The following is a 27,219-nucleotide window of genomic DNA, read 5'->3' as shown; positions in this document are numbered from 1 at the left end:
CCGAGGGCAGCATCACAGCCCACGAGCTGGTGGGGGCAGGACGGGCTCCTCATGCGCCGCTCTGGGGACGAGAGCTGCCCATACCTGCCGGCTACCGGAGCCCCACCCCGAGGATCTTTCTGTGGCATCATGAGCCCAGGAAATGCTCTCATCACAGCACCTAGACCTCCAGTAGAAATCAAGACACAGACAACAAAGTGTTTTCTACTGAAACGGTTATTATTTGCCATTAAGAATTGCAAACTACGCTACGAGGAATGAACATTTTCTTCAGTAAGCCTTTTTCAAAACACACGAAACAAAGCTCCCCGTGGGTCAGGCCATCGCCCGCGCCCCCGGTTCGTACCGACGGCAGGGCTGCGGCAGCGCCCCGCGCCCCCAGCCCGCGGCAGCGCCCCGCGCCCCCAGCCCGCGGCAGCAGCGGCACATGTGTGGTCCAGAGGGTTGCAGCCAGCCCTCCCAGCTCCCCAGGCTCTACCTCACGGATGGGGCGCAGGACAGACGGCCCACACGAGCAGGGACACGGAGCTCTGGCGACACGTCCTGGCAAGCCCCGGCGGGCCCGGCGCAGTCTGGGCCCGGAACACGGGGGCTGAAGGCTGCAGGTGCTGACGTTAGAGCCGAGAAGGGTCTGGAGACGTCTCCAACTGGTGCAGAAGGATGGGGCGCCAGTCTCGCACCATCAAGCCTTAGGCTTTACCCTCTGGCCCCAAACCACCTAAAACCTCACCACGAGGCAACCCCGAGAAGGACAGGGAGCCGGAGGAAGGGCCTGGGGGCCCCAGGGCAGCCCCCTCCCCACCCCCCGGCCCAGATCCGACCCAGGGGAAGCCGGCGATGGGAAAGCAGCAGCACGGCGGGGGGAGGGGGGGTGTCTTCGACGCCAGGACCCACAGAGGAGATGTGAGGAAGGCACGCCCCACTCGGGCGTGACCTGCAGCTCCGAGGCGTGTCCCTGTCCTAGCGAGTCACATGCACGGTGACATCTTTGGATTTCCACCACGCCCCACCACTCTGCTACTTTTCCTCCCAAATCAAGGAGAAGCCTTGCCGTTGACTCTTCCGGCCCGGTTTCCCCCTGAGGTAGCCCTTGAGAAAGCACGGTGGCAGGGCGGAGGCCGCGGAGCAGGCAGGGGCCGAGGCTGAGTCCACAGGCGTCCCGCCGCACACGCCTGCCCTGCAGGTCTTCCGAGGCGGACAGGACAGAAATTCACGTCCTTGTGACTTCAAACAGGATTTTAATTCCAAAGCAAACCCAGAACCGAGCGCCCAGGAGGAAGCAAGGCAGAGGCGACGCGCCAGCGCGGGGCCGGCAGTGTGGCAGGGAGAGCTCTTGCGAGTGTGACGGGCCCTGCTCTCGGGGGCTCCCGGCCCGGCCGCGCTGGGCTTCCCTCGGTGGCTCCTGGCTTGCGCCTTGTCGCCCAGACAGACCCTCTGGGCCCGAGCAGCAGCAGGGCTCACGGGGGGGGCTCCGTGTGAGGGCAGAGGCGGCACGGGGCGCGGGCGCTCAGCAGACGGGCAGGCTGGATGGATGAAATGCGGCGGCACCAAGCGCCCCAGGGCGGGTCTGGGCTCTCGAAGGTGCCCCCAGTGAGGGCCAGTGGAAACCGTCCCCCAGCTCCGGGATTTTCAAAGAGACAGGATTTCGAAGTCTTCATCTTCTGAGTCAAAGAATCTTTCCAGTCGCTCTACGTCAGAAGAATCTAGGAGAAACGAGCCAACGCTTCATCAGGTGCCTGGCGTGGGACACCTGGGGCGTGGGGACGAAGCGACCAGCGCCTGTGTGCGCACCGGCCGCCGCACCCTGCCTCTGGCCGGTTTGCCCTCGGTGCAGCAGGAGCCCAGAGGACACCGGGCCGCTGCGGGTCTCGGCCGGCCCAGAGCCTCAGCCAGGGGAGGGCGGGCCAGAGAGTCCCTGAGGCTCATCTGAGGAGAACACGCTTCTCGTTGGAGCAGAGAGAGAGGCTGGGGGCTGGGTGGGCAGGGATTCCCGTCCCGGGGTTGGGGGGGGGGGGGCGGGCAGCACTCCCTTCTGGGTTCTGTCAGACAGTGGACTCCGTCATCAGCCTCCAGGATCTTCTCAGAGGGACAAGGACACGAGCCCCGTCATCGTCACGGAAACAGACGGCTTCAGGAACCGGATGTGCTCCCGGCCTTCCTGCCGAGGCCGGGTTTTCGGTACGCTGCAGGCTGACTGACGTCGGAGACGCGGAGGGCCTGAGCGAGGGAGGCGGCCTGGGCCTAGAGCCCGTGAGCAGCAGGAAACGGGCGTCCAGCTGCGGCCTGCTGTCCCAGAGCTGGCGCCGTGCCGTCTCGGAGACACAGCGTGTCCCGGCTCTGACGGAACCCAGGGGCCACGTGAGCACCCCCGGGCACTGCGCGTGAGGCGAGGGACAGCCCGCTTGGGGCAGGGGACGCGCTGCCAGGCAGCACCCCTGGTCCCACACGCACCACAAGCGGTCACATCTGGGGTCATACAAATCTTAAAGGCCAAAGGCAACCGGAGAAGCAGAGAGACGGGGACAGAACGTCACACAGACCACAGGACGGCGCACCTGACACATGGCCCCGTGGCCCCCCACACTCACCTAAGGACAGGTTCAGGACGTCGGGGCAGGCCAGGTGGGAAGGCTGCTGTTCCACCAGCTCAAACATGGGCAGGGCGCCCCCGAGCAGCGACAGCTGTCAGCAGACACAGCCGGCCGTCAGACATGGCCCCAGCGCCCCCGCTCACCAGGCAGAGGGAACTGGGGACAAGAAAGGGGCGGCAGCCTCCACACAAGAGGCTCTCGACCCTCTGCTGAGGCAGGTGCCGCCGCCCCTCGGGCATCCACGTGTCATCAGGTCTCCGGCCACACGGGGGGCGGCAAGCGTGAGGCTGGCGAGCAGCCTTGGGGGCAAATCCCACTTACCGCCTCCCTTCACCGACACGACAGCGGCGAGCCAGAAACCGAGGCGCACGAGCAAGGTCCGAGGCCGACGCCACAGCCACGACCACGTGAGGGCCACGGCACGCTGCGAGGTGGGACCCCAAACCGGAGACGGCCTTCCCCCGTGCCCCGCAGGCAGGGGACCCGCTACCCACCTTTCTGACGCGCTGGCACCAGTCGTCGAAGTCCTCCTCGGTCTGACAGAAAAACCCCTGCAAGAGAAACAACGGTGAACAGCACGCGGCAAGGCGCGAGAGCGGGGCCCCCTCAGACGCCGTGTGGACCGCGAAGTGGCATCCACCCTCCTCTGGAGGCTCTGCCCCAACTGACCAGACACAGAGGCCGTGCACATTTTAACGGCCTGGCCGGCAGCAAAGGCCCCTGGGACCCACCACGTGGGGCCCAAGTGGGCCTCCCCTGCCCAGTGGCACCTCGACGCGGGGAGCCCTGGGTCCCACGGAGCCAGTGAGGACGGTGCACTGTTGCAGCCATGTGCACAGAGCGCCAACCCTGCTGACGAGTTATGAGAAACTCCAGGCGCCAGCAGGATCACAGGTTTTTACCACGAACAGGAGCACGGGCAGCACCCTGAAGGGAAACGGTCTAGTTTCTCCTAAGGAGCCCACGTGCAGCACCCTTCCTATCAGGCGAGGACACGGCGTCCACGGAGCTGGCTGTCCAGGTGGCTCGGGTACCGAGCACTTTGCGCAGCTGCGTACTTCGCGCTAGCCAGACGGGAACTCAACCCTCCACGCTCCAGCCACGTCCCGCCACCCGCAGGCATCCTCCCCGGGGCCACCAACCTCAGGACATGACACAAGACCCACAGACCCTGCGTCCAGATGTCTGTTTCAGGACCGATCTGCCTCATCTGTGACTCAATCGCCCCCCGAGGGACATCATTACTTGCAGGCATCTTGGGCCTCGTTCCCCATCAAGTACATTTTGAGGGCACGCAAGTTCAGAGAAATCACCACCCCAGATCCCAGCCTTGGAATCAAGAGAGAAGGAAACTGATTCTTAAGGGCGATCTCACAGGCACAGAAATCAAGAAAAGTCAACCCAAAAAGCCCACAGAGGTGGTGCAGGGCAGTGGGCTGGGCAGGCCACCGCTGCCGCCGCTGTGTTACAGGGGCTCACTCACTCTCACTGCGCTCTGGCTCACACCGAGGCCGTGAGGGCCGCGCAGGGCCACGCAGGATGACGGCCTCTGGCGGGTGTGAGTAGCTCATGGACACCGTTCACCCTTTTGTGCCCTTTGCATTCTAAACCAACACGTTGGGGGGAAAAAAAATCACGAGAATCTGAAGCCTTTCCAAAACTTCCATTCTAAAACAGCGGGACTGAGCACAGGACGACTCAGAACACCAGCCCACGTGGCCGGAGAAGGCGGGACGGGGTGGGGGCGCACCACGGCAATGGAGGGGTCGAGCTCCCTGACGCCCATCCTGCTCGGAGGGTGCTGGCAGTGGAAGCTCTCGTCCGGGATGAAGCAGCTGTCCGCAAACTCCACCGCGGGCTGCGTCGTGTGCGGGTCCAGGTAGATGAGCTCCTCGCCTGCGTCAGAGGACAGAAGTCAGCAGACGGGGAGCGGCCCGGGGTCCCATTTCAGACCCGCTGCACCGAGACCCACCTGGCTGAGTGTTATCAGGCCGGGAGAGCCGGTGGGCCGCAGACAGGGCGGGAACCAGCCCACTGGGGAGGCCGGCACCGGCCAAGAGGGGACACAGACCACCCGCGGGAACGGGACACCCGGCTCGAGCCGACGCCCTAAGGACGTGCAGCCTGCCCCCTCTTCCTCAGCTTCGGGCCCGCCTGAGCATCCCGCACACCCACCACTCACCGACGTAGCCGATGAAGTAATGGGCGCTGTTGGGCTTGCCTCCGATCACGCCCAGGGACTGGGGCATCATGAAGCAGTGCTGCGGGACACAGGGGAGGCGGGGCGGCTCAGCATGCGGTGCGGCAGCACAAGCCACGCGACCGCCAGCCTGTGTGTCCAGGGGGCAGCCCCCTTCCCTGCCAGCCCCAGGCCCGAGGGCGGGACGCGGGAAGGAGAGCCGGAAGACGTGGTCCCACAGAGCTTAGCCACGAAGGAATCCGTGGTCGCGTCCCGGGAAGCTCCGTGGGGGCAGTGGGCCTGCAGAAGGGGGACGCGGGCGCAGGGAGGAGGTACGGACTGGGCTCGGTAGCCCGTGCACAGGACAGACAGGCGTGGGGGGGGGGGGGGAGCGGTGCCCCGAGGCTGGGTGCTGGCGGAGACCGGAGGCAGGGGGAGCAGGGGAGCAGAGGCGCAGCGGCCAGTGGAGAGGCGGTCAGGACTGCCGGGAGCGGGGCCAGCAGTCCACAGGGTGCCAGCATGGCCACAACAGCAGGGCTTTGGCAACAAGCGGCATCTCGAGCCCCCTGCTGGTGGGCGAGAAGACGCCGGCCCCCACCCACCTTCAGAGTCTCCACGTAGGCCTCGTTGATGTCCGTGAGCCCCAGGCGCAGGGGGATGAGAAGCACCAGGGGTCTCCACGGTGCCAGCCTGTTGCTGACCTCGGCTCCCGCGGGGAAGCCGTTACAGTGCCGGCCGGGATCCGCAGGAAGCGCGGCGGCCCCCGCGCACGGAAGACCGGCCCTGCACAACCTTCCTGAAAGATGGAGACGGGCTTTCAAGGGCCGAACAGGGGCAGGCGGACGGTAACCCGACAAAAACAAGTACACAATCATCTGGTCTTAGGAAAAGGGGATAAAAAGCCAAGGGCTTAAACACAATTCAAACTTGGAAAATACGACGATTAATCCTGCCACCCACAGAGAAAAAAACAGAATCAAACGTTTTCTATGCACGTCCGATAGACAGTTGTTACCGTGAAGCAAAGTGTCCCATGAAACCGTACAAACACAGCCGTGCGCCCAGCGACGACGCGGCTCCGTGGAGGCATGGGGCCCCTCAGCAACGAGAGGCTTTCCCTCCCTCATGAACGCTGCTATCTGCCGTCTACACCTGCTGGTGATCCCTAACCGACGTGCTAACAAGGGGGCTGGCTGGTCGTGTGCACGGGGATGCTCCAGCAGCACCTGGTCCGTGGTTTCTGAACACCTTTCCCCACTACACGGAACCGGGGCTCCTCAGGGAAACCACCGACCGCAGGCCTGGGGCAGAGAGAGTGCAAGATGAGCCTGAATCTAGTTAACGCCCAAATGGAGGACTGGACGATGACGATGACAGAGCATGTCAGAAAACAGCACGAACCTGAAGGGGTGTCCACTCACCGTACTTGGAACAATGAGTAAGGACCGTAACGTGTAATGCATAACCCGCTGAATAAAAAGAGAATCCACAAGTCCAGTGACTCACAAAGTTTCCAAATCGAAATGAGGAGAAAGGGGCACCTGGGTGGCTCAGTTAAATGAGGAGAAGGAAGGCGGAGAGGGCTCTTCTCGAGAAGGCCAGCCAGTGAGCCGGCCGGGGAACGTGGAGGAAGGACGGTTACAGAGCCACCGTTCCAGGCAAAAATCCTCAGAGCACACTCTGCATCACCCTCAGATCTCAGCGATTGCAGAAGCAGAGACGCGGCCAAGCAGGTGCCCTGAGGAAGCACCGCTGCTGGGCAGAACCTCCCCGGCGGCGCTCTACTTGTGGCCCCGGGGTCTGCTCGTGGGCAAATGTTTACTCAGATCTGAGTGTGAGGAAGCAAATACACTGAGTGTGGGGCGCTGTACCAAACCGGCCCGGGTTCTTCAACAGGTCAGTGCTATGAAAACCCAGGAAAATAAACCAAGGGGGCAAACCGTCAGATCAGAGGAGACCGCGAGGCCCCCGGACCACAGGCCAGGGCTGCGGAGCGGCGGGAAAGTGGGTGTGTCAGAGCACCCCGACTGGGGATGCAGGAGGGAGGGTGATGGCTGAACGAACCCGGGATTGGAATTTCTCAAAATGCGTAGTTGGGGCGCCGGGTGGCTCAGTCGGCTAAGCGTCCGATTCTTGACTTCGGCTCAGGTCATGATCCCAGGGACTCTGCACTGAACGCAGAGGGAGCCTGCTTGGGACTTTTCCCCTCCCTCTCTGCCCCTCCCCTGCTGGTGCTCATGCTGTCTCTTACTTTAAAAATACATACTAGGAAGATGAAAGAACGGGTGAGGAAGGGATTCAACTTTCTTTTCACCTCTGGCTAATCCTCGTTTAATATTGCGATTTATTGTAAGAAACACGTATTTGGTTTTCTAGCAGAGCTCCTAAAACCCTTTAATTTTCCTAAGTGATGAGGCCCACACAGGTGTCTTTCGTTGTACGAATGAGGTGACTTCCCCAAAGCTTCTACGGGTGGGCTGGAACTTCCAGTCCCACACCTGACGTCTGGGGAGAGGGGCTGGGGCGGAATCGATCCCCAAGGGCCAATGATTCCATCAGCCGTGCCTGTGTAACAAAGCCTGTGTAGAGACCCAAAAGGACCGGGTTCGGTGAGCTTCTGGGTGGGTGAGCACGTGGAGATTCGGGCACAGTGGTGCTCCCAGAGAGGGCACGGAGGCTCCACACCCCTTCCAGCCGGCTGTTCCTGAGCTGCGTCCCTTCCAACACTCCGGGAATCTACTAAGTGAGTTCTGAGAGACGCTCAAGCAAGTTCACCGAACCCGAAGAAGGGGTGGTCAGAACCTCCCATCTACAGCTCAGAAGCACAGGCCACAAGCTGGTCTTGACGCTGGGGTCTGAAGGAGGGGCATCGTCTTGTGGAACCGAGCCCTCGGCCCACAGGGTCTGATGCTGCCTCAGCTCAGTGTCCAACTGGGTTACAACGTAGCATAGTTACACCCAGCTGGTGTCGCAGAACTGCTTGGTGTGGGGGGTGCAAGCCCATGTAACAGAACTGATGTCAGAATCTTACCATCTAATTTCTGAAAGCAGATTTCTGGGCTTTTCCCATTTTCTTTTTTTAATATTTATTTTACAGAGACTGCAAGTGCGGGAGCGGCAGAAAGAGAAAGAAAGAGAAAGAAAGAAAGAAAGAAAGAAAGAAAGAAAGAAAGAAAGAAAGAAAGAAAGGAAGGAAGGAAGGAAGGAAGGAAGGAAGGAAGGAAGGAAGGAAGGAAGGAAGAAAGAAAAAGAGAGAGAGAGAGAGGGAGGGAGGGAGGGAGGGAGGGAGGACAGAAGATCTGGCAGGCTCTGCGCTCACAGCACTGAGTTCAACGTGGGGCTCGAACTCGTGAACCTTGAGATCATGACCTGAGCCAGAGTCAGGTCATGATGAAACACAGCCACCCACGTGCCCCTTCCCATTTTCTCTTGATAAAGTTACCTGGTGATGTGTTATTGCTATTTTGAAAAAGCCAGCTCCAGAATTTATTAGTTCTACAATTCCTTCTTTTAAATCATTAATCATCAATTGGTCTTTATTAATACCACTCTTCCTGGATTTCTTCAGCTAATTTTGTTGTTCTTTCCCTAACTTCTTAAGTATATGCTCGCTTCGTGTGTTTTCACTTTTTAGTATCTGGCAAGTAGTACTGCAGATACAGGCTCTTCCTGAGTTTAGAATGCATCAGATTCTGATACGGAGCCTGTGAACTTCACTTCTTTTGATCCAAAAGCTAAGGCCGGTTTCAAATTTCTAGGTGGTATCGTGTCTTCTATTTAGTCTCCATTAGTTTATACACACGGACACTTCAAAAAGGTATGTTCTGTGGCCAGAATCTAGAGTTCAATGTGTATCCGCTAACCTCTCTTACGGTGTGATCGGGCCGCTCCGGGACTCCACGTTCCGTATATTCAACCTGTCACCTAGTCTGTTTACTGTTCTGTGACACTTTCCTGGTTCACTGCATCTTCATCACTAGCACAGAATCTCACGTGGACGGGCTCAAAAGAGGACAGGCTCAAGAGAGGGTCTGTCACTGCTGCACTCTGGGGACCCACCAAGGCTGCATGTGGCCCAAACACTGCAAACGTCCTGCTGTTAACGAACAACGGGTTTTCGTTTGTACCAGGCACCCACTGGCACTTCTGTCGTGCCGCTCAGACATCCTTACCATGTAAAAGCCCCCTGTGTTTCTATCAGTGACAAGAGCTGAACGCTGCCTGGGCCCCCAGCTCACTGCCTCGGAATGCCGACCTGTCTCCGCCAGCATCTCCTGTGGCAGAAGGGAGACAGCCAGGCCAGTAGGATCACCTTTCTTCAAAGGCAGCTTATTATCATCGTCAATTGGGTGCTTATAAAAGTGTCTCTTTATCTCTGCAGCTCGGAAGTGTCACCAGGAACACGCATATCTGAACAACTCTTGGCTAAAAAGTCGGAGGTCTCCAGTTCTACAGATAACACCTGCTCTGGAGCGGGGAAGCTTTCCTCCCGTTCCTTCACGGTCACCTGTCCTTGCCTCCTGAAAATTCTATCCACAGCCACCTCTGTTTTATCTCTGCCACCAGGGTCTTTCCGCCACATGCTTTCTCCGGTGTGCTCGAGTTTAGTTTTCCTTCATTCGTGCGCAACACCAGATTGTCTTTGTCAATCTGTAATTCCCCAGATCCAGTGACTTCCCACTGTCTGCTTGTTCACGAGGGTCTAAACCCACTGACGGCAAGCGCTGGCAGGGGCAGAGGCTGCTCTGGGTGTCCTGGCCGGCCCCCCAAGGAGGGTGGGCAGGTGGGTGGGGACATCCCAACCAGCAAGGCCTCCCCTTGCCCAGCACACTTCCCCTGAAGAGGAGGGAAGGTGGGAAGCCCGCGCTTTCCCTGGGGAGGGGCTCTGGGGGTGCTTCCGGCCGACCCTGCACACCCGGGGTGCTTCCGGCTGACCACTCCCGAAGCGGCTCTGAAAACTAGGTCGGCCCTTGCTCGGCCACTGCTGGTTCTCCACCACTTGCTTTGCTGAATCAGAGGTTTCCCTCCTGTGCCCACGACCTCAGCCCCCGTGACTACAAAGAGGCTGCCCTCAGGCCTTTGCTGCAGCCCACAGGGCCTCCCCTGGGGCTCCTAAAACCAAAAGCATTAGCACAGCCATTGGGAAGTACCTCCGTCTACTCCACACACCCCTCACCCCTCAGGTCTCTACACTTCTTCAGCCCCAGTGTCCTTGTGGGTTGGGTTCTGATGCTGTCCTTCCTCAGTCGTCCCCGTGACCAGCATACAGCGCTTCTGACTCAGGAGGGGAGGACCACGGGGCCCTGATCACGGCCGGGCGGCCACACTCACCCCGCTTAGGAACCCTCCCCAGAACAGACCCATGTCGTCCTCAGACAAACCCCGGATCTGCACCTCGTCTCCAGCAGCGCTGCCGCGGGCGACCTGAGACCCTGAGAGCCGGAAGCCAGCGTCCAGCCACGTGGCTGAGTCTCCTCCAGGCGCCAGCCAGCACCCTCCCCACCGAGGAATGGAGGTTCCGGACAGCAGCCCGTCCCTCACCCCTCCTGGCACCGCACCAGGGAGCCAGCCTCGCTCGTCTGAGGGCAGGTTGGGAGGCTGACTGGGTAGACCCTGAGGTAAGCGGCTCCCCCAACAACGGGGCCAAAAAAACCCTGATGTGTATTGGGAAGTGAACAGACAACAGATGGTTGTGACGTTTCACTGACGGAAGAGGCCGCTGTTGACGCCTGTAAGGACCACTCTCAAAAACGAGACACACACTGGGAGGGGCCGTCTATACGCCAACAGGAACCATTTCCAAGTGAGAAAATCAAGTGTCGTTTCCCTCATTCTCTGTGCGTTTCCATAGTTTCCAACGTGTCACAAACATTTCTAGAAACAGAATGCGAGGAGAAGGCAGAGGGAAAAAGATACATGTCCTTCTGTGGGGGCCCTGGTCGGCCAGCCCTCAGGAGACACAGGGTCGGGGAGCTGGGAGGGCGGGCCGGGCAGAGGGCCGCTGCCTGCTGGAGGCCCGACCCTGGCTCCCCCGACACTTCATGGACGCTGTCCCCCGGCTGAAGAGGAGAAGGGCCAGTCGGCAGCGGGGGGCAGCGGTGCCTCGGGCCCAGGTGCGCTTGTGGCGGGGGCCCCCCACCCGCCATCACAGCACAAGACCTCCTCCCGCAGATCAGCTGGCTCACAAGGCTCTTTCTTACGTGACAATCTTCAACAAGACCGGAGGGAGGGAGGGCTGGGAAACTGTGGGGAAAAGGCGTTCCCGAGGAAAAAACTAAGACGTTCGAAAGTTTTGTCGGCTTGGTAGCACAAGAGGATGTCAACTCCAAATTCAAAACTCGCTCTCTAGAGGCTATCTGCCAGATGGAGCCGTTTTCCTCCTGGACTACCACTTCAGCATGCCTGGACGCCTCCAGGTTTCCCGTGGATCCTTCCAGAGGGAGGGACAGAGCTACGCTCCCCTTTCCTGCTGCACGCTGGCCCGAGACGGCGCAGCAGAAAGCCATTCCTGCCTTTCCTTGCGGCGCACGGATGCCCGCGAGGGGCTGACCCAGCACACCGGAACACTTCACTTGCAACGAGGACACAAAACAGCACGGGGCACTAAGGGACCCAACCCAGCTCTACAGAGAATCCAGGCCCTCCCCCGAGCCTGGTGTGCGCTGAAAGAGAACAAGGGGTCCCCTGGCCTGCGCGTGGGGCACGCCGGGGGGGGGGGCGCCCAGCGTGGGCCAGGGAGCCGCCCCCGAGGCCCACCAGCCACAGCCCCGCACACCCGTTCACTTACTGATGTCCTCCATCACCACCGTGTTGTCCATCGCTACGTGGACTGCCAAGGCGCTCCACGTGTCGAAGACAGCAAGCTTCCTGACGGAAAAGGGGAGAACACACCAATAAGCCTTCACGATCAAAGACATCTCACTTGTGCGGGGCAGGTGAAGGAAAGAGCGTCAAATGCTCTAGCGGTTTCTGCGGATGAGAAAGATGACGACCGAGACGGTCAGCACCGCAGGCAGGAGGAAGGCCGAGGCTGCGGCCCGCTTGTTCCCACCTGGGCCCAGCGCACCCTCCATCACCCGCAGCCTCCACCTGCGGACACAGTCCCCGCGCCAGAGCCCTGCGCGGCATCACCTCCTGACCCAGCTGCACGCGGAAAGGGAACTGGGGCGCAAGCCCCGCCTCAGGCACCGGGGGTGTGGCCGACCCAGGCGGGTCCAGCCCCCCGCTTCTCCCAGCACCTGCACACGTAGCTCCAAAAGTGCCGGACTGACCGGCACTCGGGTCCTCCCACAGACATCTGGTTTCACAACTGCGAACAGCAGCGGAAAAGAACCGAGGCCAAAGACGAGATTCTGAAGAAACCCAGAGAGCAACCGAAGGTGCAGCAGGAAGGCGGGCGAGTGCACCCTGGGTGCTGGGTGACGGGGTGGGGCCGCCGAGGTGACAGGGAGGACCTGGTGTGTCTGGGGTCGCACGTGGAAGGCACAGGGCAACCACACAGAGCCGCTCCCGATGGGAGGCCAGAGCGGAGGCCGGGGGAGCGCGTGCAACACGCCACTGGCTGCCTCCCTCTCACGTCTGCCGAGGGCCAGGTGCGGGCCCGAAACCCACAGACGCACAAGACACAGAGCAGCCCCTCGTGAGGCTGACGTTCCGAAGAAGCGTGTGGGCAGCAGGCGCCGTGGAGAAGCATGGGCAGCAGTGGGGGCACTTCCAGGGCAGGTGCAGAGTGCCTGGGAGCGAGCACAGGGTGGGCAGTGGAGGCAGGGCCCCGCGTGTGCTCACCGCTTTCCCTGGACTCGGCTGGGAAGCCCCAGGACGGTTCCGAGCCAGAGAAGGGGCAGGTGGTCAACTTGCACTTTGTGAAAGCATCACCTACTGCTATTTCCACAGAGACTCGAGAATGACAGAGAGAAAAGGAAGACCAAGGAGGAGACAAAAGACAGGGCTCGGGCCAGGGTAAGGACAGGGAAGCAGTGACCCCTGGTTAGAGTCTGGACACACTGGGACGGGGTGTGCCGAGAAAGAGTCTGGCAGGATCTCAGTTGTTGGCCTGAGTTCTGGAAGGAAGGACAGCACTGCCGTTCCCTGTGGAGGAACAGGCTGGGGGGGGGGGGGGGCAGGGGGGCCGGCTTTGGGTTCTGGCTGTTAGGTTGACCTGCCCCTCAGACACCTAAGGGGTGATGCTGAGGAAGCATGTGGACCTGGGCCTGGAGGCTGGGCACGTGGCTCTGGGAGCCGGCTGCGTGCACACAGCAGCTGAGGCCGGTGCTGACAGGGAGAGAGCGGCCAAGGGCCCAGGCCGGCCCTGCGGTGCTCCCCGATGGGGCGAAGCGGCTGCAATGGAGGCATCGACAGGGACCAGAGAGCATGACCATGCGGCCCAGGGTTTCCAAGAGAGAACACCTGCATCGAGGGCCACCTGCTGGACGGCGGAGTAAACAGAGGACCCAAACCTGGCCTTCAGATCTGACCACTAGACTGACAGCAACCTCAAAGGAGCTCTTCAGAGAAGCAGCGGGGACGCGGAGCGAGGGAACAGGTGAGACAAGGAGAGTCCACATGCAGAGACCGCAGACAGACCCCGTGTCCAGACACGCAGAGCACGTGGAGAGCACCCACGCAAACCAGCACACCGCACAGACCACACACACAGGCCACGCAGAGAACACCTGCAAACCACGCACACCACACAGACAGCACACCACACTCACGCGGACCACACAGCCACGGCACACATGGGCCACGTGCACCGCAGACCACAAAGACAGACCGTACGCACGGAGCACACCAGCAGAGTCACGTGCAGACCACACACGCTGACCGCACAAACAGGCCAGGCACACGGGCCACACAGACCGACCACGCGCACGCACCATGCAGGGAGACTGACCGTCCGCAGACTAGGCTCCCGAGGCACGCGGGGCTGGGCCCAGGGCCCTTGAAGGCATGTGGTGGGGGCTGAGCAAATGGGGGGCTGGGGAAGAACACAGATGGCGGGCGGGCTCGGGGCTCAGCTAGGAGGCGGACGTGCGAGAGAAGGCAGCACCTGGGTTCCTCCAACCCAGGAAACGCGACCAGGGCAGCCGGGCGGAGCTGGGAGCCCGTCGCCGCAACGAGGAGGAGCGGGCTTGGGGCCGAAGGACAAGGGCCGGTTCAGACCCGCTGAGCGAGGAGCCTGGGAAGAGCCCGGGGGGTGGGCAGCACGTGCACAAGTCAGGACGTGGAGGGAAAGCCGCAGCTGCAGACACGGGGCCCCAGGAAGGGGCAGAACCCCACGGTGCCCACGCCATACTGCCGTCGCTCCAGACCAGCGTCAACCTCCCAGACCCTCAGAAAGCACCAGTGGGTGGTCCGGGTGACACACATGGGCCCCACCCAAAGTGCACCATCTGGGTGAAGATGTTCATTTATCGGGAAACAAATTCCACACAGGAGACCACTTGGTGCAGCTGCCCGTGAGGGGAAGAGGGGAAGACCCCCCGCACGGCCTTCAGCAAGCAAGACTCAGCGGAGTCTCGCGCTCCACTACGCCCCAGGACACAGGAGGGACAGAGCTTGGCACGTACTTGAGCACCTGGGCGACCGTGTTGGGCCCGTACCACTGGCCGATGGACTTGCCCTCGCCGACTCCCATTTGTGCTGCAGGAAACAAGACGGGATGAGTGACGGGCACCGCAGCCCTCCTCCCCCACCCCCCCCAACCCCCCCCCCCGAAGCGGCAGCAGCAACGCTCCACAGGAAGCCCGCACGGGCGCTCCCACCCCGGCCTCCAGCGGGCCCTCCCCACGCACACCAGGACGCTTCCTCGCAAGAGGCGCGGAGGCCACGCCAGGGCTGCCCTTCACTACGAGCCAGGACCCCGGCCCCTCGGTGAGGAGCAGGACGGCTGGGTCTCTCAGAGCTCTGCCTCTCCCCTGCCCCGCGGGAGAACACGAATCAACACAAGGAGCACTCGGACCCCGCGAAGGGCGCAGAGCGGGACGAACCCTTGGGGGCAGGGTCCGGCTTTCACAGCCCCGCCGGTTATGGGCCGGAGTGACCTACATACAGCCTCACGCCTCGCACACCCCACAGCAGAGCGGCTCTCGGGGGACCCCGCACATCCGCAGCCTCCCACCTATCTGGTGAATGGAGTAGTAACTGTCCTTTCTGTCGATGAACGCGTTGAGCACGCTGAAGTAGCTGTCCGGCTGCCTCTTCCGCTGCGTCCACCGCCAATCTACCGGAGACACGCAGAGGTCAGCGGTACCCAAATAGCAGAGAGAGGCCTTTACGCTTCTAGAACACCCAAGCCACAGAGGATACCCTTCCCTGAACCTTCCTGACGTTAACAAATTCTCCAAACTTCCAAATACGTATGAGCTAACCCACCGGAACAAATCCACGCAGAAGACAGACGTGGTTTCAGTGACTTTATAAAGAGTTTTTGAAAGACAAACGCTCATCAGTATCCTTTACAGTCACTTTTTCGAGCTGACGAAACCCAGGGGGTCACCACTCAAGAAAACCCTGAACCCCAATCTCTGCTCCACCAGTGATCACTCTGGGTGACCTCACCCCACAGTCCCCTTTGCTGAGAACGCTGCCGTCCCTGCGCCATGACTCACCTCGGCCTAAATGCCGGCACACCAGGGCCTGGGCAAAGATCATCTGTCCACACCGCAGCATACAGCCCCAGCCTGTGTCCGAGGTGGGGCCGGTCCCCCCTGGCAGGGCAGACAGACAGACAGGCCTCGCTGTCAGAGGGCCCCGCGGGCCAGGAGGCCACCGGCGGGAGGCCCGGACGCCACCTCAGCTGCACCCCAGGTGACAGGCCATTTAGAGCCTGCTCATGCCAAGGGCACATTTAGTGGGCAGTGACGCACCCCGCCATCCTCTCAAGACGGGTGAAATATGTGAACAAGTCAGTCGCAGAGAATTAAGAGTGTGTGGAAACATGAAAAGACAGGAAGCCTCGTGAGTAATCTAGGAAACCTGAAGCCGAATCAGGAGCCATTTTCCAAGCCCTAGAAGGGCAGAGACGCAGGTGCTGCGAGAGCGGGCAGGGGCGCGTCGGCCGCAGGGCAGGAGCAGAACCGGGGGGTCAGCAACAACCCTGTGCCCTGGCAGCGGGCCCGCCCCGGGGCACAGAGGGTGTGGCCACCAGGCAGCGCAGCTCTGCGCGCCCTCCGGGATGGGCCCTGGCACGCCAGGAGACACCTGGCTGTCCTATCCACCCGCAATTCCACAGGCAGGTGCTGGAGGAGCAGAGATGCCAGGGTCGCCCCAGCTGGCTCCACTGTCCCCGCCCAGGTCACCTCAGAGCCTCGGACAGCCCCTCCCACGAAGCCTCTCGGGCTTTCAGAGCGCAGCGCCCCAAACTAGTCCTCTCCGCGTAGCCAGGGCAGGAAAGAGACCACGGTGGCCCTCACAGGCAGGCTGCGTCCTTCTCGATGACTTCACCAAACCGCACAAGGCTCCTCTCAGCCTGTCCTTCTGTGCCCAGACCGCAGACCCGCAGGACAGCAGGGTCCTGCCAGCACCGCCAGGCACCCCCACCCCGCCTCAATCCCAGGGCGCAGCCGACAGGGCTCATCAGACAGCGGCGTGTGGTGGCACAGGCCTCGGGTCCGCACTCTGCAACGCTCCCCAACAGGCACCATGGCTCGGCCACACACACCTCACTCCAGGGACGCAGGAAACCACGTCTGGGTGAGGGGCCTGAGACCAGCCACCCGTTGGCCTTCTGGTGCCCCACCACCTCCAGTGTCGGGTTCTCCAAACGGCAAAGGCCAGGCCGAGCCCTGGTGCCCAACCTGTCCACCCCTGGGGTCCCGACGACAAAGGGTCACTCTCAGTGGGACGTACGCTCGTGCTACGTATGTAGGCACGTACGTATGCGCGCTGCCCCTCAGCTCTCCCACGGCTAAGTGCGGAACACATCGGAAAAGGTGACGGGGGCGGGGGTGAGGGGGGCGCCTGGGTGGCTCAGTTGGTAAAATGTCGGACTTTGGCTCAGGTCATGAGGTCATGGTTCATGGGACCGAGCCCCGTGTTGGGCTCTGCGCTGACAGAATGGAGCCTGCTTGGGATATATTCTCTCTCTCTCTCTCTCTCTCTCTCTCTCTCTCTCTCTCTCTCTCTCTCCCCCCCCCCCTCCCTCCCTCTCTCAAAATTAATAAACTTCAAAAAAAAATTTTTAAAGTGTCAGATGGGGGCACCTGGGTGGCGCAGTCGGTTAAGCGTCTGACTTCAGCCAGGTCACGATCTCGCGGTCCGTGAGTTCAAGCCCCGCGTCAGGCTCTGGGCTGATGGCTCAGAGCCTGGAGCCTGTTTCCGATTCTGTGTCTCCCTCTCTCTCTGCCCCTCCCCCGTTCCTGCTCTGTCTCTCTCTGTCCCAAAAATAAATAAATGTTGAAAAAAAAATTTAAAAAAAAAATTAAAAAATAAAAAAATAAATAAAAAGTGTCGGATACAGGGCAATGGCTTCCACACATGCTGGCCCCACAGCAGGAAGCGAACTGTCACCACCACGGCCCGGGGACAACACTCAGACACACAAACTAGATCCTCCTGGATCGACACGCTGTGCGCTACGGTAACACACCAATTCGTGTCCCCTTCTGTTCTGCATTTTTAAATGCCGGTTGTGACTCATTATCCTGATCTCAGGTCCCAGGAAGAAACCTTGACTTGCACACCGATAATCCCTGCCCTCGGAAGAATCAGGAGTCCTGGGTTTGGCCCCTGACTCTGCCACACCAGGGGCGAGCCCTCAGCCGGCTTATATTTAGTTCAGGTTGCTACAACAATTAAAACGAAGTGACAAATAACTAGCATCCTGAAGTTAACTGTCAAGATTCCCTCCTTATACGACATACGTATCGTCACAGGTTGTAACAGACAGAGTACTTACCAATGGCTGGGAAGTTTTTCCTGTATGTAAACCAAAGTCTGGACGCCACGTCGGACAAGATCTCATCCTTTTCTAGGGATTATTTAAAAGAAGAAAACACAGCCTTAACTTGGTAGATCACGTGTCACAGAAACTTAGCAGGTAACTATTATTACCACAAAACGCTTTTTGTAGACTGAGCCCCGTGAGCACAGCAGGCCTCACCACGGCTAATACCTGTGGAAATGCTGTATTTTCTACCCAGTATCCACACAGGCTCTGAGGTCTCCGGGAAATCTTCAAATTCGGCAAATCGAAGAGTGTCGTAGGTCAGAGTAGCTATTGAAACCAAACACACAGTGATCCCATTTTTATGATTTCAGAGAACAGCATCAGAGACGATCTCTAGCATTTCTGTATAAAGAGCTAGGTGGAATTCTGCATCTCCGCAGGGTCGTGCCAGCTATCTGCCCCCCCCCCCCCCCCCCCCCGCCCCACCGCCCTCCCGGCCCGAGCCTCACCTTCCGGCAGACACGTAGGTGAGGCCCACTGGGCTAGGCCCAGGGCAGGGAAGAACTTAATTCTTTTTTTTTTTTTTTTGTAAGAGTTTTTTGTCTTTGTTTTTTTGTGTGTGTGTGGTTTTTTTTTTTTTTTTTCTTTTTCCGAGAGAGAGACACAGAGAGTGAGAGAGACAGAGAGGGAGAGAGAATCCCAAGCAGGCTACACATTCAGCGTGGAGCCCAATGCTGGGCTTGGTCCCGTGCTGAGGCCATGACCTGAGCCAAAATCTAGATTCAGGCGCCCCATTAAGTACTTATTTTAAATTTAAACCTACAGGACAAAAGTAGCCCTGGCATCTCAGTGCACACGGGGGCCTGCAGACTGAACAGACGGTGGAGTAAATGTCCCCTAGGAGCATGTGTCCAGATGCCGTGGGGGAAGGCAGGCACTTCAGGGGCAAGAAAACAAGCTCCTGGACGACGAAGCCAGATGCAGAGGGCGGGACACAGACTCCCAGAAACAGACCCAGAGGCCCCTGCAAGCTGTTTCCACTTCACTGACGCTCTGAGAACAAGGCCACCGGCTCCCACCTGCTAAGGAGGTTGCCGTGTGTGGAGCTAGCAAGTCCTGAGCACCACTTAATACCGTGTTGCTTCAGCTAAGAAACTAGAGAGGCCCAGGGTCCCTCTCTGTCCTTGGACCCGGCTGAGGAAACCCTGTGCACACAGTCTGCAGACCCGGCAGAGCACAGACGGACACCCGCGAGGCAAGGTGCACAGTAGGTCCCGGGCCCCCCAACTCTGTGGCTGCTCCTCATGGAACAAAAATGCACAGCTCTCATCTGCTAGCTCCCAAGCCTCAGTGGCACCTAGTCACTTGTACCCTTCACCCGTAGCTTCCCCAAAATCTTTGGAAAATCTATCATAATAGTTTCTCCCGCATCTGAATTTACTTTTTGACAACAGCCCCACCTTTTGGTAACAACGATATACTGATTTTTAAAACCCCAAGACTACAAAAATATTATAAAAAATCATCTGCAGCTTCACACCCAGCGGTGAATCTCCTTCCAGAAGTCTACGTGTGGACCCACAAAGGAACTACACCACACCCCTGATTTCCTCCTCTCTGTTCTGGACAACAACGCGGTCAGTCCACACAGACACAGAGCTCCAGCAAATGTCTACCAGTCTCACGGTGTCCCGCTGCACAGATGTCCATGCCCTGAGAGCTCAAGCGCCCGGTTTCCTGCGTGAACGTCCCAGCGTATCGGTCTGTGCTGTGTGCGATCCCCTGGGGGTGTCGGGGGTGTGGCGCTGGCAGTGGGGGTTCAAATCCTAGCTCAGGCACTCACAGCTTCTAAGTTCTTTGGGCTCCTTGACCTCCTGGTGTAGCAATTTCCTTGCCCATAATATGGGGTGGGGGGGTGGGGGGGAAAGTAACAGGATGCTCTCGCAGTGCGACTGCCAAGTGTCCGTGAAATCCTCCCCGCGAGGCGCTCACACAGAAGCTGGCAGACTGAAGGGCTCCGAGGTCAGCTGGCATCACTAATATCGAGGACGAGGACGCAGACCTGCAGGCTCAAAGGCACGCAACTGTACTCCCCCCACGAGGCGAGGCTGCGCTGGAGGCGCGCTAATGCCCGTCACGGGGCTGGCCGCCAGTGCTCCGCCAACAGAGACATCCACAGCAACAGAAGACCCCGTGCTGGCTACTTAAAGAAGCCCCTGGCTGTCAGGAACCCAGACCCAGCCCTGCCTTTTTTTCCCACCCCAAATCAGATGGCATCAGAACAGTCTTGCGCTTCCAGAGAAGCCTCGCTGCCCAGAGCGCCTGAGCAGGATGCAGGCACCGGGGCGTCACTCGCTGGGCTTCGGGCACATGCAGGGGCCCCGCTCGGTGCGTGTGACTTGCCCACGCTTCCACCGTGAGGAAGAGCCCCAGCCCAAGGCTACCTCCCCCTCCTTTGTTAGGGACGATTCTGGTCTCCGCACACAACTGCAAACGCTACGCGGGAATGGACTCGCGTTCCACCTTCTCACGGGGCTGCAAACACCGCCATGCCTGTTACCTCTCTCTCTCTCATCAGGACCTCTGGGCCGTAACCGACGCGGACACTCAGCTATTCTCAAGGAGAAAGGAGGCAAACAGCTTGTCTGGTCTCAAGTGACACCACCACAGGACCACACTCATCCTGCCCTACTAACGTCTGAGGTCCTCCTACGGCCGCAGCCGTCAACTACGGGTGAAGGGGTCTCTGACGACCCTGAGAGCTACCGAGTACTCCGGGCGGCATCTCCCCCATGCACCGCGTCAGGGGTGCGGCACACGTCAAAGGGCCGCCACTCCGTGTGAAAGCCGGGGCCCCTCTGAAGTTGAGAGGTTTTCATCAATGAGGTGGCAAAACGCAAAGCAGGTGTATTTCTTAGGTTTACTAGCAAAGTTTATAGGCAACCACGCCAACTTCAGAGGGAAAGGAGTAAGAGGCGTTCCTTTAACACCGGTCACCAAATTTCGTCCCAGAGCTAACAAAATTATGGGTTGCGTGCCCTCAGATCCTTTACTGCCCCAGCCAAAAGCAAGCAAGGAGCCAGACACTTGAAGGGAATGAACTACACCAGGGAGTGACCCCAGCTCTTGCCAGATCAGCAGGAGCCTTGAAGCGAGGGCACACGTTATCTGCGAGTCCCCAGAGAGCGCTGCCGTGCCCCTGTTCCCCATGTCACCTCACACCACTGTTTCTCCTGCTCCTGCCCCTCCAGTGACCGCCCCGGGGGGGGGGGGGGGTGCAAGTCACATCCCATCCGCCTCTGGAACCAGCTGCAGACACACTGCCCCCAGCGCACCGCGGCGTCCTCAGACAGGGACCGTGGTCGCCTCCCGGTCCTGGGGGGCACTGCCTGTCGAACACACTCCCCGCCGTGTGGAACCAGAAGGCTCACCCTCACTTGGTGGTGACCTTTCTCTGCCTTGGTCCTCTCATCGGTAAAACAGGGACCGTGTGAGGAGGAAACCTGAAAGGCTCTGTGCCACAAGGGGCGACAGGAAGCGAGGTTCAGGGTGGGTCCCCTGAGAGCGACCGAGCCGGCCACGCTGGCAATGCCACAGCCAGGAACGAGAAGCCCCCACGCTCTGTAACTGAGTTGTGGCCCCCAGGGCCATGTGAGCAGGAAGCTGGCCTGGAACACAACCCGCAGGAGCACGAAACTGCATCTAAGGCCCAAACCTCCCTCACAGACGCAGGGCCGTGCTCAGAGCGCGGATGCCAGCCACTGCGACGAGTCCCATGGACCTGCGGCAGTTCAGCCCAGGAACGCAACCAAAGGACCCCTTGTCCCCGTGCGGCCACCAGAGTCCTGCCCGGCAATCCCCCCTGCCCCGGAGGACGGGACCCGCCTGGTGTCCCCACAGCCCGGCACCCTCACGGCGCCTGGACCATACCAGCAAGCTCCTGGCCCTTCCAGATTGTACTCTCCAACAAAGACAATGTTTTCCTAAATCCATGCACGTCCGAAGTTCAACTTTGTAGCTGCTGGAAGATTTGGTTCTGGGCACAGAGAGCCCACCTGCTGGCTGCACGATGCACGCCCGGGTCCCCTGACCACGGAGTGGGGACACAGCCACTGGCTCTGCCCAGGGCGGGTGGGGACACAGGCTGGTGCAAGGTCCCAGCAACATGTGCGGCACCCAGCCGTGGTTTTCAGCACCCCCTCTTCCTCTCTTTCATATCCTCTTGGACCTCACATTTCATGGGATGGAACTAAATCTCCCTTCCCCTCAGAGAACACTTTTGCCATTCGTGTTAATTTGGTCAAAACACATATTAATGACCCTGCAGAACGGAAAATGTTACAGGACACCCGTTCAGAAAACAGTTCAATAGACAAACCAGCACTTTCCTCCTTTAAAACTCAGCTCGCAACGCCTGAACAAAGTGGCCAACACGGAAGGCCACTCGTCTACCAACTCCGCTCACACCGGCCGGTGGCCTCTGCCTCCTTCCCAGAGAGGCTGTGGCAAACTGATGAGCCCTTTATCTAATTTCATCACCATCCCGTGTGATCTCAATCCTGTGTGAAGCAGTTCACATACCTTCCACATTACAAAGGGTCAAATCCCGAAAAGACCGCCAGTCTCCCGACTCCCAGGAAATGACTAACCCCCACTAAGGTGACGCGCAGGACGAGAAGAGCTGACAGGTGCCATTCGCCGTGAGAAAGGGGCTCCTTCAGAGGCACTTGCCTTCAGTTGGTCACCTGAGTCCCAGACACTTGATTTTCCACATTTTCCTCCCTGATCACATCCGGAAGAAGGAGCGGAAAACCCTTTAATAGCATGCTAATTCCATCAGGAAAGAAATGTTCTGATTTATGTTATTAATTTGACAGAAAAATAGGGAACTGTGCTCAACGAATGTCACCAATTTCTCTCCGCTTTGTACCAATCACACTGTAACCCAACCAGGCAGAAACACAAAATACACACACCACTAGCTCCTTTCAAGCTTATTGTAAAGCATCACGTTTCAAAGACATTTCCCCAAAATACCTACAGCTTCTGAGAGATCACGTTTTATAAACAAAATCAAAAGAAGCGTTCTCCCTTTCCTTTAAAAATGTTTATGCTAAGCAGCACCTGGGCGGCTCAGCCCCGACTTCAGCTCAGGTCATGATCTCATGGTTCGAGAGTTCGAGTCCCACATCAGGCTCTGTGCTGACAGCTCGGAGCCTGGAGCTGCTTCGGATTCTGTCTCCCTCTCTCTCTGCTCCTCCCCCGCTTGTGCTCTGCCTCTCCATCTCTCTCAAAGGCTCTTAAAAATAAACATTAAAAAAAAATGTTTACAGTTAAATCTTTTTTTTTTAATTTAAAAAAAAATTTTTTAACGTTTTATTTATTTTTGAGACAGAGACAGAGCATGAACGGGGGAGGGGCAAAAAGAGAGGGAGACACAGAATCGGAAGCGGGCTCCAGGCTCTGAGCCATCAGCCCAGAGCCCGACACGGGCCTCGAACCCACGGACCGCGAGATCGTGACCCGAGCCGAAGTCAGACGCTTAACCGATTGAGCCACCCAGGCGCCCTGTTTAATTTTTAATTTTAGAGACAGAGAGAGTGAGAAAGCAGAGGAGGGGCAGAGAGAGAGGGAGACAGTCTCAAGCAGACTCCACGCTGTTACCACAGAGCCTGATATGGGGCTCAAACCCATGAACTGTAAGATCACAACCTGAGCCCAAACCAAGAGTCGGACGCTCGACCGACTGAGCCACCCAGGCACCCCAGAAAACGTCTGTTTAAAACAGCAGGTTTGCAAGTAGTTACTTTCTAAAATCCCAAATAGTTTACACGAAGATGTTGGCGGTTCAATTCTGAATAGAAGGAAGAGACAGGAAAAGTACCCGGAACGTTAGCGACACCAAGAACTAGAAAATAACGCGCTCATGAGCACACCAGACAGAAGGCCACTCTGAACCCTGCTGCCCCGCAGGGATCAGCAGCCCCTTCTCGCCGTTTACACCTTCGTGTTACAACAGGCTAGCTTTACGTGGCAAACTCTCCAAACCGAAGTCCTTACAGTGCAGAGTGGGAAAGTGTCACAGATTCAACCTCTGCTTCAATTACCAGCCACGCACCAGACACAGCGCAAAGGCCTGCGCGCACAAGGTGCCGGCTCTGTCCTCAGGGGACGGGCGGTGCAGCTCTCTAACCGCTGGCACCGGTCAGTTCCCTGAACCCAGAGCGTGTCTTGACACAAGTGCTGGGGGCTCAAGGGAGAACACAACAGGCCCGCAGCCAGCCTGCCGCCTTCTGGACCCCTATGCCCCGGCCGGCAGCCCTGGGCACCCCTCCTAGGCCCCTCCTTTTTCCTTCTCTTCAGACCATCAGCAACTCCTCCAAAGTGGCTTCCCACACACTTGAACCTCTAATCCAGGCCCACGCCCTCAGCTCCAGGCCAGGGACCCAAACCTCCCCGGACTTCGCAAAGCAGATGTCGAACAACAGTCAACACGTACAAAGCCAAACTCCCAACAGCTTCCCCACCGGCACCACTCCCAAGGTCCTCCCCGGCAGTTTCTCAGCTCAGGCCACAAACCTCAGCCCCACCTTCGACTCCTTCCTCTCGTCCCCTCCTACCGCCCCATCACCTCCAACCCACAGACGGTCCTGTTGTCTCAAGCCTCCAACACATCCAGAATTTGACCCAACTAAGTAAGGTCCGCTGGGCTTCCTTGCAACAGGCTCCCAACCAGAGTGTCCCTAGCAGAGCGTCCCTACTGGAGCCTCCCTACCGGCCTCCTGGCTTCTGCCCTTGCCCCTCTCAGCACGAGCAGCATTCCCGGACGGAAGAGCCAGAGTGAGTGTGTGCAACACATTTCCCATCACGGTACTCCTCCACTCAAAACCTCCCAAAGAGTCACCAACTTGCTTAGAATAAACAGCCCAGTCCTGTGCCTGGGCCCAATTCGTCTCTCTGCCTTCAGCTCCTAAGCTCTCATCCCACCTGCTGCACCCCGGCCACACTGGGCCACCTGCCCTTCCTCCTACTCTGCTTTTGGGTCTCAGTTAAAACTTACCTCTGTCTGCCAATGACTCCAACCCTCCTGGCCCACATCCCGCTCCCACGTGAGCCGCATGGCTTTTGTCTATTCTGTTCACTTCGCTAGCCAGGGCCTAGAACAATGCCCAACACAAACCTCTCACTCAACAATAAGTGTAGTTTATCAAATGGATCACTGTAAAAACAGAACCACCAGGAATTGCGTAAGATTTGGTCAAAGAAGGCAGAATCCGTAAGGACTCCAGGGATCAGGGGAGACTGGATCGTTAATCATCCCTAAAAGGATGCACAACATCACGTCAGGAAAAAAACCCTCCACTGCAGCTTACAGATACCACACGTACTTTTATCAGCATCAACAGAGGCCCTCAAATGCGAACACCTTCTGGTACTTTGAAACAGCTTTGGTGTTTTCCCTGGAGATGACTTCAGGGAACCCCTAACTTTAACCTGCTGATTTTCACGTGCACAGCAATACAACCAGCATTAAACCATGTTTTCCCCCTTAACCAACTCTCCCATGTCAAAGGTCTACAGTTTCCGAGCAGGGCTAACTTCAAGAAAGTGGATAAATAATTCTATTCCTTTCTCCACCCTGTGCCCCCTGCCCCCAGCAAACAGTAAAACACTCTCTGACACTTCTTTTTAAAACAAACCTCACAAAAAATAACCTCTTTAACCTGCTCTTTTGGGAATCTGGGCAACAGTCTCCACCACAACTTAACGCGTTTATTATTTTTTTTTTAATGTTTTTATTTATCCTTGAGACAGAGAAAGAGCGCATGCGCGAGTGAGGGAGGGGCAGAGAGAGGAAGACACACAATCCAAAGCAGGCTCCAGGCTCCGAGCTGTCAGCACAGAAGCACAGAGCCTGACACGGGGCTCGAACCCACAACCCTGAGATCATGACCTGAGCTGAAGTCGCAGGCTTAACTGACTGAGCCTCCCCAACACATTTAAAGGACAAGATGCTACAAATCATTGAATACTGGCCATACACGTTTGCATTCATTTCCAAACTGAGATTTCAGTAAGTTTTTGTTGCCATTGCCAGAAGAAAGACACAGCAAACAATGCCATCCAGGATGACAGGTGGGATGAAACCAGGTGGGATGAAACCAGGTGGGGGAGGGGAGCGGTGCTTGAAGGCCAATCACTCCCTATAATGAACGAAAAGGCTAAGACTGCCCTGGAAATGCTTTCAAGGCTACTGAACAAAGACCCAAAATAGCTTGCCAGCAAAAATGAAGGGACGGTCTCTCCTCTGAACAGAAGCACGATGAGACAGACCAAAACACCACATATGCGGATATTCGCACATGTACGTGTACACACGGATAATACACACACCCTCCCGCTCGGCCACATACTTTGCATTAGGACCCCAAGAAGTTAAGTTATGATGAGATGAATTCAGGTGCTCTCTTCAACCACGGAAAGGAAGCTGGCATGATCTACTGGTCACTGAATTTAAAAAAGAAGAAGAAGAAAAAGAAGAAGAAGCGCGTGCCGTGAGTATGTTTCTGGCCTCCAGAGAGTTCAAGAGTCTCCTCCACTTCTTAATTCCCGGGGCATGGGGAGCGGGTGGGGGAAGACAAGGCATTCTCCGGCCGCAGTTTCTAGAGCCAGCTCCGCCCGACCCCCGGCAAGCGCCCGACACCGAGGCGGTGGCCCGTCTGGGACGCCACGCCGCCCCTTCTCGTCCGAGCTGGCCTTGGGCCTGTCGCCGGGCGCCCGGGCGGGACCGAGAAGGCGCCGAGACACGCAAACACCCGCTGTCACATCCGCGCCGGCCTTCCCACGGACGCCGTCCCCGCCCCGCTCCGCGTGAAGGCCAGCTCCGCCCCGCGGCCCCGCGCCCAGCCCTCACGCCCGCCGAGGCCGGGCGACACCCCGGCGGCCGAGGGGCCAGGAGAGCGCCGCCCGCGGGTAGCCCAGCGCCCGCTCGGGCCCTCACCTGCGTCCATCTTCCCTCTCCGGCCGCCGACTGAGAGCGGCGTCGCTCCGACGGTTCCGCAGCGCGACGCGACGGGCCGCTGCCGGGGCCAATCCGGGCCTAGCGGGAGCGGGCGGGGCCGGAAGTGAGGGTGGAAGCGCACGTCCGCCATCTTGGCGTACGGCGGGGCCCAAAGCCGAGGGCTGGGCCCGCGCGCTCGGCTTCCTGGCGGCCTGCACCGTTCGCTCCGGGGACCTCGGCAGCGACCCGTTGGGCTAGCGGAAGCAGACGCGGGCGGGCGGCGGGACCCCGGGGTGGGGGGGCGCGTCAGCCCGCCGTGCGCCCGGGCCGCCGGCGCGGCCATCTTGCCGTACGGACCGGCCGGCGCGCCATGCCGCCGTACGGGGCCACCGGCCCGGGGCGCCCCCGCCCACCCTCGACGCCTGGAGCCTCGGGCTGCGCCCCGCCTGGTGCTGGGGAACCCTGGCACGCCGAGGCCCGGCCTGGGGGCCGGGCGGCCGGGCGGCCGGGCGCGCGCCGCCATCTTGCCGTACGGGAGCCGCGGGGGCCGGCTCCCACG

The 27,219-nt window shown here is 59.1% G+C and overlaps 1 protein-coding gene across 3 annotated transcripts; it reads right to left on the bottom strand.

Annotated features, from left to right (window-relative positions):
- Positions 1-198: 198 nt before the first annotated feature.
- Positions 199-27,198, bottom strand: ATG4B (autophagy related 4B cysteine peptidase). Of its 3 annotated transcripts, XM_023260016.2 has the most exons (14): positions 26,661-26,711; positions 26,074-26,167; positions 17,885-17,986; positions 17,669-17,740; positions 15,381-15,479; positions 14,891-14,992; positions 14,340-14,412; positions 11,558-11,637; positions 5,373-5,566; positions 4,774-4,852; positions 4,342-4,487; positions 3,086-3,142; positions 2,589-2,682; positions 199-1,703 (listed from the first exon to the last, which is right to left on the bottom strand). In XM_023260016.2, the coding sequence occupies exons 2-14, from the start codon at positions 26,078-26,080 to the stop codon at positions 1,630-1,632; spliced, it is 1,179 nt and encodes a 392-aa protein (XP_023115784.1). In that variant the 5' UTR covers positions 26,081-26,167; positions 26,661-26,711; the 3' UTR covers positions 199-1,629. The 3 variants fall into 3 exon arrangements, with proteins under 3 accessions (XP_023115784.1, XP_023115782.1, XP_023115783.1); XM_023260014.2 differs by lacking the exon at positions 26,074-26,167 and having other exon boundaries at positions 26,661-27,198; XM_023260015.2 differs by lacking the exons at positions 17,669-17,740; positions 17,885-17,986; positions 26,074-26,167 and having other exon boundaries at positions 26,661-27,198.
- Between the last annotated feature and the right edge of the window lie 21 nt (positions 27,199-27,219).

The sequence above is a fragment of the Felis catus genome, chromosome C1 (genome assembly GCF_018350175.1).
Source record: "Felis catus isolate Fca126 chromosome C1, F.catus_Fca126_mat1.0, whole genome shotgun sequence".
Taxonomy (NCBI): Eukaryota; Metazoa; Chordata; class Mammalia; order Carnivora; family Felidae; genus Felis; species Felis catus.
The sequence above is the reverse complement of the archived record's forward strand: the minus strand, read 5'-3'. Positions and strand labels throughout refer to the sequence as shown.